This window comes from Xiphophorus maculatus, chromosome 14, assembly GCF_002775205.1.
Source record: "Xiphophorus maculatus strain JP 163 A chromosome 14, X_maculatus-5.0-male, whole genome shotgun sequence".
Taxonomy (NCBI): Eukaryota; Metazoa; Chordata; class Actinopteri; order Cyprinodontiformes; family Poeciliidae; genus Xiphophorus; species Xiphophorus maculatus.
In genome coordinates, this window is record NC_036456.1 from 347,803 (window position 1) to 361,903 (window position 14,101).

General features: G+C 37.6%; 1 protein-coding gene across 2 annotated transcripts in view; it reads right to left on the bottom strand.

Moving 5' to 3' along the window:
* afap1 (actin filament associated protein 1) overlaps positions 1–14,101 on the bottom strand; it is a 124,981-nt gene that overhangs the window by 7,835 nt on the left and 103,045 nt on the right. For both annotated transcript variants that reach the window (XM_023346294.1, XM_023346295.1), the window contains exons 10-12: positions 1,815–2,026; positions 1,577–1,722; positions 1,372–1,486 (exon numbers count right to left, since the gene is read on the bottom strand). In XM_023346294.1, the coding sequence (XP_023202062.1) occupies positions 1,372–1,486; positions 1,577–1,722; positions 1,815–2,026 (473 nt within the window). The remainder of the gene's footprint in view (positions 1–1,371; positions 1,487–1,576; positions 1,723–1,814; positions 2,027–14,101) is intronic.

The window sequence follows — 14,101 nt, forward strand, 5'->3', positions numbered from 1 at the left end:
TATTACTAAAAGTTACATTCCATTGCAAAAGTATTTCAACTCCTTGTTTTTAAGATTTCATAATGAATAATTGTTTTGAACATTTTTCACGAATAATCATCTGATTATTTCAATCATCTGAGTCTTTGCATTCGGCCCCATGTGTCTAGGTAGATTTATGCCTAAAAACTGTATAATATTGTTGTTTGTTCTAATATTTCCTTTTCTTCCCTGCCAGGTTGTTATTGTAAATAAGAACATGTCCTTAATAGCTTACCAGGTTGAACGAATGAATGGATTTTAGTGTTTTGCACAAACCCCTGACTGCAGATTGTAGAGGAATTTGGCAATGACCCCACCCACTCTACACTAAAATCACATTTAGTTGAAGAGTTCTTCTCATTCCCTTAAAAATGTCTAGTTTTAGAACCGTGGTGAAGTTACATTTGAGTTGCATATTTGATGAACATGACTGTGCTTCCATTAACCATAAAATTGCACAAATTGAGAGTACAAAAATAAATCTACTTGATGGAAACTCACCAATTAAAAAACAACTCACATTTTTTGATAAAATGTTTTTGCGCTAAGATAAGCTGGTTTTTCAGCCGCATCAAAATAGATGTATTTTGTAAAACTGCAATGGAAACAACCAAGAAGATGGCAAGAAGAAGTAGAAGAATGATGATTTAGTCAAAAATATTGGGCTATTTGTACTACTTTGTTGCATCAACCTTACATTATGTCAATTACAGTTCATCTTCAATAAGGCAAGTAACAAAAATTGAGCTATTTAAGTTTGTTAAAGAAGAACTTTTTTTTTTGTCCAATATGTCAATATGTCATATATAAGAAAAAGAAAATATTTTTTTCTTCTATATTTAGATTTTAGAATGGGTTTAATGAGGAAGAAATATCACAAAATTCCTTGCAAATGTTTCTAAAGTAGAAATTGATGTCTCTGATCGCCAAAAAAGTCACAAAAACAATTGCGAAATCCTGGAGGATCAGTGTTCTCCAGCAAACCTTTGAGTCCTTCAAAGAAAAGCTACGTTAACATTCATTTAATTACCAAATAGGTGCTTATTAATTAAATAACTTCACATGGAAATTGGTAGCACTGGATTTTATTTAAGAGTTTTATGGTAAACAGGGTGTGACCACTAATATCCATCCCATTTCTTTTATTTTTTATTAATTTAAAATGTTGAAAACAACAAATCGTCAAGGCAATTCCATTGACTTTACAGTTATATATTTGTGTTTTGGCTCATAAAAACTCCAGTAAAACACAATGAAGTTTGTTGTTGCAAAGGGAGAAGAAACCTTGAATGTTCAAGATTATGAGAAATTTTATAAAACACTGCAATAAAAGTGCCCAGGTGTGCTTACCATTCCATTTATAGGCACATCATCATAGTGTAGAGCCATACCAGAAGGACAGGCATAACCATTGACTTGGCTGTCAAGGTATGGATTGGGAGAGATGGCACGTTTACTAGTGAAACTGAAGAGATAGAAGCATAAAGTTACATAGCTGCTCATGAAGAGGGAGACAACAAACCTAAAAAGAGCAAGCAAATGTTGTTCTGCTCACCAAAAGGACTGCTTGGCTAGTTGAATGACATTGGCGGTGGTCTCCACATCAATGTAGTCATAGTGCAGGGTGGCTGGGTCAGTGGTAGAGCCAGTCTCGGCCAATAACACCCCCAACCAACGCCCCATCATCTCAGAGGAGGAGGCCTCAAGAAAAACCAGAGAACACAGTAATAAAGCATGAGTGCAATGCATCTCTTCTTTACTAAGTGTCTTCCAGAGTCCTATCAGTAGTTCACCTCCAGCACCGCCACCTCCTGGCCATTACGAAGGAGGCGGAAAGCGAAAGGGTGTTTGTGGTCGAGGCCGGGGTTGACTTCGCAGCCTCGAAGGGGCAGTGAGGCGATGTGGCTCTTCAGGTCGTCACGGTCTTTGTGGAGGAGTAGCTGGTTGTCTTTCAGGCGGCACCAGCGCTCACGCCAACGGTTATTGGACAGCACGTTCAGATAGCCTGTCAGTCAAAACATAGGCAGTCCATAACAGATTTATTTTTTTGCTTCTCATGTGTCCTGTCTTGACATTGTAGACAGCTCTACAAAAAGATATCCCAAAAAGGAATCCCAATTGACTTCACTAAATCAAGATGTTAGCTCCAAAATAGACACACCACATTGGTGTAACACACGTATCAAACTCCAATACTCTAGTGCCGGTGTTCTGACTATCTGTGCTACCCATCAATCCATCCTACCTTGTGGTAATACGCATACTGCTTACTCACCAGATGTCTTATCAATACATCCTACCCGTGGAAGCTTCGTTTTGACTGTTTTATTTTGTCAAAGATTAAGGTAAGCTTTATTTAATTTATTTTATATCTGGCTTTCATTAAGCTGCTGTATTACTTCATGTTTTAAGTTTACCTGACAGGCAGCCTGTAAACATATTTATATATGACTTTAGTTTGCCATCTGAATTGTTGCTACTGTACTGTAAACAAAAAAGTCATGGCTTGGTGTTAACGTTAATCACGACAAAATATGTTGTTTATGTGAGCATTTTTGCCCCTATACTTTAAAAGATTTTAGTTTAATAATACTTCTTTTAACAAACCATGCTAAGAGCATGTCGGTAGCAATATTTTGTGGGACTGAAGCTGTGTATGTTTAGTGTAATATTAGTGTATATTAAGCGTAGCACAGAATTTTAAGCACAGAACCTGCACAGTTCAGAGGACACATTTTGACTGCTCTGCATTTGATAAAGACTGCTTGTAACAAGGCGGCCTTTTGAGCCTGGATTTTACAGTGAGGATGAAGCTTTGAGACAGTCAGGTGGAAACAGTAGTGGTTTATTCTTCACACAGCATCAACAACACTTCACAGGTGAAACTACAGCCTTAAATAGTCCCAGCTGTGACAGACCAAACTACCTTTAACTCACAGTGGGATCTCAATTCAACCAATATACATTTATTTAATTATAATACCTTTTACTAAATACAAACATTTCCATTTACTTTTTATAAATATTTTATGTTTTATCATTACACCATAATGAAATAGCACAAAACCCATAAACAATTCCCCCCCACACTTTTCAATGGCCTCTCCCGGAAACTATATATGGTGTCTGGACCCCCGGGGCAGTATTTGTCCAAACACCCTGGAGAGGACACAGAAAGGACAGGTGAGTCACTTCATATTAGCACTCCACACTTAACAGATTATGCACAACACATTTGCTCAGTTTTACCCACCAGTAGCTCATTGCTCTGAGTAACAATCATCATCCCTTCACAGGCAACCACCTCACTCGTCAATGAGGAGCAGCTGTGCAGAGCCCAGAACAAAAGGCTACATGCTAATCTCTAAAAACACCCAATAAATACAATTAAACTTCTTGTGTGCAAATTGTTATTGATGTGCAAATCTATGCTAAAAGTGCAGTGCTAAATAAAGTGCTTGTTAATAAAGTGCAAAAAGTGCTTTTAAAGTGCTATACAGTGACTTAAGCAAAAATAGTCCCAGTGATGAAGATCAATTCATTACACTGCTATATAATGTATTAATGGACAATAAAGATTTTGCGGTGATCTGTATTTGTAGATGTCTGTGCTTAATTTAATTTCAATAAAAACTTGTTTCCCCTGTCTGACAGTTTTATTCTTACAAACTACTTACAAACACCTCTGTATTTTAAATATTTTTAAAAGGTAGACTCTTCTGATGCAGGGTGTTTAATGCACCAGTATAAGCTACCCACATACTGTATTTATCAGGTATTTTGATTAAATAATTTAGTGCATCACCATGTTCAAAGAGGTAGGATGTTCTGATTAGGGAATTTAGCAGATGTGCCATCTACCAATGTGAAACGGGTAGAATATCCTGAACATCGACATCCTATACTGATGTGGCTTAAATTTAAACAGAAGTAGGTCCACTACATGGACCTACTCACTACATGAGTATTAGTAGCCTATATATTCATTGCATATAGGCTACTAAGGTTTGGTATGGGTCAGGTTGGTTTGGATTGTGTTTTATGCCTTCAAATATGAAATCAGCATTTAACACAGTGTTTGCTCAGGTTATCTTTGTTCAGTAAAATGTGTCAAAATAATCAAACATAAAAGAACTGTAAGAATTTGAATACTTTTTTCACATCGTAAATAACTGAATTCATACCCGTCAAGTCTCCCATGTTGACCAGTAAACTACAATATTTCACCTCTCTTCCCCAACGTGCTCCCGTATCAGTATTTTTCTGTAAATTTCCTGTATTATAACATAATTATGTCACCCAGTTCTGACAGTAGCACCATTATTTTCAAATCCCAAACTTGGCAAGTAGTTTTCAAAATAACTTGTATCATACTGGCTACTAAAGATTTAAATTGTAATATAATCTAAAACATAGAACACATTCTACAGCACCTATTTGCTAAAGTGATACCAGCTGTGTAAATAAACATTTAAAAGTGAACCATTAATAGGATTAGTAGGATGACTGTGGCTCTTTGGTAAAGTAGTCGACTTGCAATCGGAAGGCTGTAGGTTCGATTCCAGCTTCCTCCTGCCACATGTCGATGTGCCTCTGGGCAAAGCACCACTTAACCAAATTGCCTACCGATCTGCTTTGATTTATACACCGATCCGATCGGTGCGCTTTGAGTGGTCAAAATGATTAGAAAAGTTCATGTACCATGTACTCAGCACCCCTGAATAGGGTTGTCACCAGTCCCGTAAAATACGGAGTCGTCTCATATTTGGCCGTTAAACTTCGCGTTCCGTATTTAACAGATACATAACTGCTCGATAGACATGCCTATCACACTCATATGCACTACACGGACCTACTCACTACATGAGTATCATGTAACAATAATGACCATGTGGAAGTCTTTGAGTCTTGATTTATTCTCAATGTCTTCCAACCAAAACTAAAAAATAGAATGAAATACAACAGTTGGTGTTTTCTCCTCTCACCTTCTCCCCTTCACAATAAAAATATACATTCAGGTGTGAAATATATACATTGTACAGGCCCCCCCCCGAACACACAGAATGTCACAAACACAAAAACACATAACACGTGAGACCATATCACAAGTACATAAAAGAAAACACACAAAAGAAAAACAGCAGCAACAAACAAAACTGGTTCACACGGCACAATTTAAAAATTGTCGGCAGATTTTTCAAACACGACACTAGCCAATAAAATTACAACTGGTTTGATCGGTTCGTGTGTCCAGCCACACGGCAGGAGCCACACAAGAACCGATTTCACTCACAAACATCACGATTCCAGAAGAAAATCCTGTAAAACCCCCAACATACCATACATGAATTTAGAATAAACAAACACGGATGACGATGTAGAAGCAACAGTGATAGTTTGTGGACTAATTTTAAGAGAGCTAATGTCAGCATCAAGCCCTGACTAAATGAATAGCCTTATGTCATGTCAGGTTAATGATAGCTGAAACGTTACCGGGTTTATCAACTGTGGTACCAGTTTCTCTGCAGTTCCTCTTATTGTCATTTCTGTTGATATTCCTTGTAGGAAATGCTGAATAAACATTCATGCTGAATAAACATATCGTCTCTGATGTCCACTGGACTCTCGGTTGCGCCATGTCAGCTGTTTGGGATTCCCGATGTTAAATCGGAGTCGTCCCGACATTCTACACAGCAAATTTGGAAGTGTTAATTCAACTCCTAGAGAGTTCAATTCAACACTTTGAAAGTGTCTATATTGGTCCACTCTTGTTTGTGTTAAAGTAACACTTTTGAAAGTGTTATTTGTGGTAGAGTTGAATCAACACTCTCAGTAGTTGAAATTTAACACACATCAGTGTTGATTTACCTAATACTAGCATGTAGTGTCAAAAGTTAACACTATCAATGTGTTAGTTTAACACAGAATTGTGTTAAATATAGATCAGCATAGAAATCTGAATTTTAAAATATTACTGGTAGGGTGTGCTGTGGTGGTGCAGGGGTTAAGCACAACCCACATATGGAGGCCTTAGTCCTCAACGCAGCTGTCGCAGGTTTGCTTCCCGGTCTTTGCTGCATGTTTTCCCTGTTATCTCATTACCCATTTTACTGTCAATTCAGTATCAAATAAAAAGGCCACTAGAGCCAATAAAACCTTTTAAAAAATACTGTCAGTCAATAATTCCCGAATTCACTTTAAAAAACATTAGATGCCACTTGAATCAACAAAAACCCCAATATAAGTTGCAGTTTAAATATACTTGCAATTGAAAACAAGATCATCAAACAGCACTGACAGCAATATACAACAAAGGTCATACAGTATGGCAATCTGTTATGTTTTCTTTCCCACACATTTCAGAAAACTGCTTGCCATAGGGACTGTAATAAGCCAAGTCCTTAACTGAACTTGGCTTATTACAAGTCCAATAATAAGTAATAATTCTAAAACATTTTGTTTTAGAAATGTTCTTCTACAATGAAGAATATTTAAATGATCATAATAAAGACTGTCCACTCTGCCAGGCAAAATAAAAGCAAGCACCTCAAGTGTTGTGTCAAAGTTAAAAACTGTAGGTTTTCATGTGCCACAGAAAACTGTGAAGAAGTTGTAGATAAATTCATGGTATTTTGCACTGAAGGTGAAATGAGCTTCGAAAGTTCATCGAAAGCGGCCATGGATGGTCAGGGATTATTGTGTGATCACTGATAGTAAAGTGTCTTTGGTGCTGCTCTTGTTTTCACCAACATGCAGGAGGAAGGGCTGTCCTGGTTCCACACCAATGAGGAAGGCTTTAATACTGGCTCTCATCTTTGACAAAATGCTAAGAAGACGAATAATAAAAAATATTAATTATATATAGCAAATAGCAAACTAAGCTAATGAGAAAGTGCTTCAACACAATAAGTAGGATCATTAGAATAACCACATACCTGCACATATCTGACAACATGATCTACAGTTTGACATGAGATGTTTTGGATTCTTCTTGTGGCCTATGGACGTAGGAAGAAGAACATGAACCAACAGAAGAATGCCTGTTTATCCCAGCATGGAGGAAAACCAGGTAAAATACCAGACACATTAGGATAATAAATACATATTTTAAAGAGAAGTGTGAGCAAAGCTAACCAGACCCACCTGTGTGTGTCACTATCATATTCATTCAAAACACTCTAACCACATGGTTTTGCCTGGAGAGTGTTTTTCACCACCTACAAGATAAAGCATAAAAAAAATCAGAAATAATTTCTGATTCAGACATTAAGTATCACATAATCATTAGGTATTCTAGTAATTAGAAGGCTTACAGAAACATTCTGGACAGCATTAAAAGTTCTTTCTGAAGAAATGTGATGTGTGGAAATGATCATAACAGGCTTCAGTCACCAACATGACATACTAATGAAGATAAAAAAGGCAACCAATATGTTATAATTTATTGTATGTATAGATTCAGAAAGATTTTGGCTTAGCTTTGATCGACTAGATCAACCCACCGGTCCAGCACAGCCACTCTCATTATTCCATCTAAAGCCAAAAACTTCAAGAAAACAACTCTGCAGCTAAATAATGTTAACTCAAATGGCCTTCAGATTTTTCTTACAGTTTTAATGTTTGGTTAACCACCCAATACCTTGTGCTACACGTGCTTGGCTAGCTTTAGCTAGCTGCTAACAAAAATACTAAACCAAGGGTGCTGAAGTCCACTCCTCGATAGCTACCGTCCTGCAACTTTTAGATTCATCCTTACTTCAACAGACAGGTCTTGTGCAAAATTCTGTTCCCCTGTGAAAATCTGTTCCCCCTGTGTCGGGAGCTCGCATTGCAGTCAGAGAGGCGGATCTGACCATTTTCACGGCGCTTCTGATCGATTTCTCGGTAAAAACAACTCAGTTAATCATGTCAAGCTTGTAACACTTTAGGGTGACCAGACGTCCTCTTTTTCCCGGACATGTCCTACTTTTCAGACCTAAAAAGATGTCCGGGGGGAATTTAAAAATCCTCCGGGATTTTGGTCAACTGCCTGAAAACACATTACATAGCTTACAGTGCATTGTAGGGCACTGCGCTGCGTGTCACGTAATCCCTGAGCCGCGTCAGTGCGGGCAGCACCCCCCCCCCCCCCCTCTCCGCTCTAAGGTGTTCTGGTTTACCTAACACCCCCCCCGCTGCACGTTTTCCCAAAGTAAAATATGGTCACCCTATAACATTTAGTTTAATCAGCAGCTGTTGTTTACAAAATTGTAAAAATAATTAAATAAACGAGGTCTTTTTACGCTGTTTTGTGTTATTTTAAACGACAAGAGAATCGGTCTTTTTCCAACTTTTGTCACTTCCGCCTGACAGAAATAAAAGTCAGTCACCAAAACACAGTTTTCCAACACGTAGTGTGTATTTATAATTTTTCATTGCTGATATAAGAGGATGGAAGCTGGCTGAAGCATGGCACAAAAATTAAGACATCCTGAAAAGACGAGAGCGCGGACTTTCTGGTAAATCCCATTATAACGTAAAATATGACAGATTACAGTAGTAAGGAAATTTCTAGTATACTATATGCTATCACACATAACAATTTTTGAGAATTTGGCAACAGTTGCTCTTTATTCCCAAAAGTTATGGGGGGAGGAGAGGAGAGAATGGATATTTCAGCTGCCTGAAATAACCTGTTCCCCCTCCATAACATGGGAACAAATTAATTCAGCAACAAGTCTTTAACTGTGTTTATTCCTTTCATCATCAACAATAAATCAAGTAAGTTTGAAAGCATTTGATCATTATTTGCCAAAGTTATAAGGGGGGAACCATATATTTTAGCCACCTGAAATAATCCGTTCCCCCTCCAAAACACAGGAACAAATTAATTTACAAGTCTTTAAGTGTGTTTACTCCTTTCATCATCAATAATAAATCATGTAAGTTTGGTAGCATTTGCTCTTTATTTGACAAAGTTATGAGGGGGGAACAATTCTGGGAATCAACAATCAACACCACCACAGACGTTAGTGGTAATAAATGTTTTTAAACTCTAAAAACAATCTATATCATACTTATCACATAGACAAAAACCACATGAAAACTGTGGAATGCCCACTTTCTAGGTGATCTACCCACAAGAGAAAAAGTCTTTGTTCTTGAATCCATTGGGGGAATCGAAACAAGACATCCAGAAATGCTTGCAAATCACAAGGTATGGTTAAAAATTTAAGTTTAACTCAAGTATGGAAATCAAATAAAGTTGTTCTTATTAATATATCTATATTTACAGGGCATTTATGAGGAAGAAGGGGTGCAATGTCTAACGTTGGACATGTGACACAGTCAAGCATCCAAAACAACAAGATAGTTCATCATGTGGTGGATTTTCACTGCAGGTTTCAGACATATTGTCACACAGTGTCTGACTTTAGGATTTTGATATATATTTTGAGACATGTACAGTGAATTATTTTCTTTGTTACTTAAATTTAAAGCCATTAAATGAAGCTCTTCATTTCAGTTTGCAGAAAAAATCCTATCAAAAGAGGTTGTGGACTTTCCTGTTTCCAGAGAGGCGGATAAGTCTCCACAGCCTGAGACTTATCCTTAACATTAATATTCTTATTTTGAGTGTTTATGACAGGGGTCCCCAAACTTTCTCCTGTGAGGGCCACATAACTTGTCCCTTCTCTGATGGGGGGCCGGGGTCAGTTTGCAACAGAAAAAATGTGACAATTGTAAGAGTGCTAAACATAAAAATGTATTGTTTTTCAGAAAGCACAATCAAATAACCTTTTCTGGATTCTTCAGTGAACAAAAGTCAGGAAATAACACTATTTATGAAATAAATAATAACCAAATAACACTGGGTTCTCCACATAAAAAAAAGGGTTAGGGTCAATTATATGCATGTATAAAATAGTTACTAACTAGTAGTTAATAATAAATAAAGTTCATTACTAAGGAACATTTATTTTATTGCAAAAGTCCAACGTATCAAATAAAAATGCACATATATGAAAATACTCTGGTATTGTTCAGGGGGCCGGACCAAATGTGGAGGCGGGCCGCATCTGGCCTGCGGGCCGTAGTTTGGGGACCACTGGTCTATGACAATTGTTATCATGATTACTATTATTTGTATGTTTGGCTAAAACATCTGTACTTAGCCAAACTTAATACATTAACATGGACTCTGAAAACATTTATTTAAGGAAATTGTTTGTCTACAAATTAATAAATACAATCATTTCATCTTCTATGTTTTTTTCATAAATGACTGTGTTGGTGCTTAGCACATCCTGTGTAACAGTTTCATACACACACACACACATATATACTGTCACGATTGTACATGTATAATCGTTTGTGTGTGTGTGTGTGTTTTTATACTTTTGTTGTTAACAGAGGACCTAAAAGACTTGTGTCACTTCTGTGGAGAGATGGAAAGTGACCCGGATGTGAACTGGGTAGGAAAGTTTTTAGAATTATTCAAAGACTTAGTGTTAGTAAACTAAATAAAGAGGACAAGTTTTATCTAATCTTATCTTGCGTCAACAAGCTATGATATGATCCTCCAGCAGTTGGAATATAAGGGAATCTAAAATGATTGATTGTATATTGTAATTGTAAAGACATATATTTCTAAAAAACCCTGATATTTTTGGTTTCTTTCCTAGATCCAGTGTGACATGTGTCTGAGGTGGTTCCATCATGCGTGTGTGGGAAGCCCACCAACTGAAAAAACGTATCACTGCTTTGCGTGTTTGCCTTAGTTGCCTTAGTTTGCCTTTGTTCCTGAGTTTGCTGTGGTGTGCTTGTTTATGTATGTTGTTTAATGGTTAATAAATTACATTTTGAAAACTGTTTGATATTTATACTTACAAGACTTTGATATAAGGCAGCTATGGAAAAAAGTTTAAATCCCAAGGCCCCTTATCTTTGAGAAATAAAGAGCAAATGTTTCCAAAGCAAAGCAAAGTCAAACACTTTCTTGTAAATTAATTTGTTCCTGTGTTTTGGAGGGGGAACGGATTATTTCAGGTGGCTAAAATATATGGTCCCCCCCTCATAACTTTGTCAAATAAAGAGCAAATGTTACCAAACTTACATGATTTATTATTGATGATGAAAGGAGTAAACACACTTAAAGACTTGTTGGTAAATTAATTTGTTCCCATTTTATAGAGGGGGAACGGATTATTTCAGGCAGCTGAAATATCCATTTTCTCCTCTCCTCCCCCCACAACTCTGGCATATACAGAGCAAATGCTTTCAAACTTACTTGATTTATTGTTGATGATGAAAGGAATAAACACAGTTAAAGACTTGTTGCTGAATTAATTTGTTCCCATGTTATGGAGGGGGAACAGGTTATTTCAGGCAGCTGAAATATCCATTCTCTCCTCTCCTCCCCCCATAACTTTTGGGAATAAAGAGCAACTGTTGCCAAATTCTCAAAAATTGTTATGTGTGATAGCATATAGTATACTAGAAATTTCCTTACTACTGTAATCTGTCATATTTTACATTATAATGGGATTTACCAGAAAGTCCACGCTCTCGTCTTTTCAGGATGTCTTAATTTTTGTGCCATGCTTCAGCCAGCTTCCATCCTCTTATATCAGCAATGAAAAATTATAAATACACACTACGTGTTGGAAAACTGTGTTTTGGTGACTGACTTTTATTTCTGTCAGGCGGAAGTGACAAAAGTTGGAAAAAGACCGATTCTCTTGGCGTTTAAAATAACACAAAACAGCGTAAAAAGACCTCGTTTATTTAATTATTTTTACAATTTTGTAAACAACAGCTGCTGATTAAACTAAATGTTACAAGCTTGGCATGATTACCGAGAAATCGATCAGAAGCGCCGTGAAAATGGTCAGATCCGCTTCCCTGACTGCAATGCGCGCTCCCGACACAGGGGGAACAGATTTTCACAGGGGAACAGAATTTCGCACAAGCCCTCGATCAGCTCTGAACAGACCTGCTAATGAGCCATTCATTTGATTCAGGTGTGTTGGAGCAGGGAAGCACCTGAAAGTTGCAGGATGGTAGCTCTCGAGGACTGTACTGTACTAAACATTCGTATATACCGTGATATCCAAACAAATAAACTTACGTTAAGCGAACTATGTATATGATTAGATACTCTTGCGCAAATGGAAAATTAATGCATCCGTAAAAAAAAGAATCACAAACATGATAATCTTAATATGGAACTTACCTTGTTATTATAAGCTCCAGACAAGACGCCATACTGCTGTCCCCGCTCCTTGGGCAAACACGTGACGTCACAGATACATTACAATTGTGGGGCCAACTCTGTCTGGTGTTTTCAAAATCAACACCAGACAGAGTTGATTAAATTTAAATCTCTGGAATAACACCAACTCTTTAGGGAAACTAACACTCATGTTGTTGAATTAGACTAAACAAGTGTTGAATTAACACTGTATTTTTAACATACAACACCAACACTGGAAATCTAACACTTTTGAATTTGCTGTGTACGTAACTCACCACACAGTGCAGGATGACTGGTTACACGCGGCAATCTTAGAATTGGGAACATTCTAAGATTATTGAAGAAATTATACTTAATAAATGTCTTGCTTTAATATTTAGTGGTAGATTTTTCTAACCTTCACAATTTTACTTTAACAATTACGGTGCTGCACTTTTAGCTGCAGTATTGAGATAGGATGACATTTTCCATCTGCTAAATCAGGATCTCCAACCTCTGGAGACACAAGTTCTTTGGCTCACTTAATATATCAAACTATGAAATATTGCTCTGTTTTTTGTTTCATTCTTTTTTAAGTGCTCCCAATGAAAAAACAGAGTGCACTGTCCCCTGTGGTAAGTTTAGTCTTGAACCAGCCTCCAAGAAAAACAAACAAATAAAAACTCAGTAAAGACATTTGTACATATATTTTTAACCAGCTATAAGGGGGCAGATTTGTATCATCAGCACTGTTTTTTAGACAGCAATTTGAAATGTAAACTATTATGGTTAGTGTTTTTTTTCAATGGGCAATTTTAAGTGGTAATACAGTACTTAATTAATTTAGAATGATTTTTGTGATATTTATGAATGGAAATTGTTTAAAGCGGTGTTTCCCAATTCCGGTCCTCAGGCCCCCCTGCCCTGCATGTTTTAGGTGTTTCCCTTCTGCTACACACCTGGATTGAATATATGGGTGATCAACAGGTTTCTGCAGCACTTGATGGTCATGCAATCATTTGAATCAGCTGCTCTGGAATAGAGGCACATCTAAAACATGCAGAGCAGGGAGGCCTGAGGACCGGCATTGGGAAACGCTGGTTTAAAGCATTGGTGTCCTGTAAGTTGTCTTGTAAACTGTGAACTGTGGGTGTTTTATTTTGTATGGCACATTGCTGCCATCTGCTGGACGTTTTGGGAAATGGGAAATGCTTTACTTTTATGTTGCTTAGTGCGTTTGTTTGGCTAGCGGTGGAGCAGATGGACGGATGTGTCTGTTGTGGGTGTCGCATTCTGTTCGGTTTCTTCGAGGCAATGCCTGTAAGTGACATCTTGTAGTTCAGAATGGGCGTTTGTCAATAGACAACTGAGTGAGTTGTCTATTGAATTTATGTTGGTTCTGAAGATAAATGTGAGCGAGTCGATTGTTTGCTACATCATTGCTAGCAGGCTGTTAAGATATTTTAGACCATAACGTAGCGTTGTTTTGTACTTATGTAACTGTATCTGAAACATTTCTATTAGCTGCTTTGAGCTTATTCTGAGTTCAAGACACCATAGCGAGACCATTACAGTGAAAAGGCAGACGAATCAGCTGAAACTTATTCTGGAATCAACATGGAAGGTCACGACAGTGCATCTCAGGTCAGCACAGGAAGCATACGCTCGTCTGCATCACAGATTAGCAGGGCTGCGTTAGCCCGTGCTAGAGCAGAAGCAGCACGTGCACGCGCATCATACGCTGAGCGAGAAGTACAACTTAAGCTGAACAAAGTCAAATTGGAAGCGGAATTGGAGTCCCTGAGTTTGCAGCGAGAGGCAGCAGCTGCTGATGCAGAAGCGGACATTCTGGAAGCAGCTGAGAGC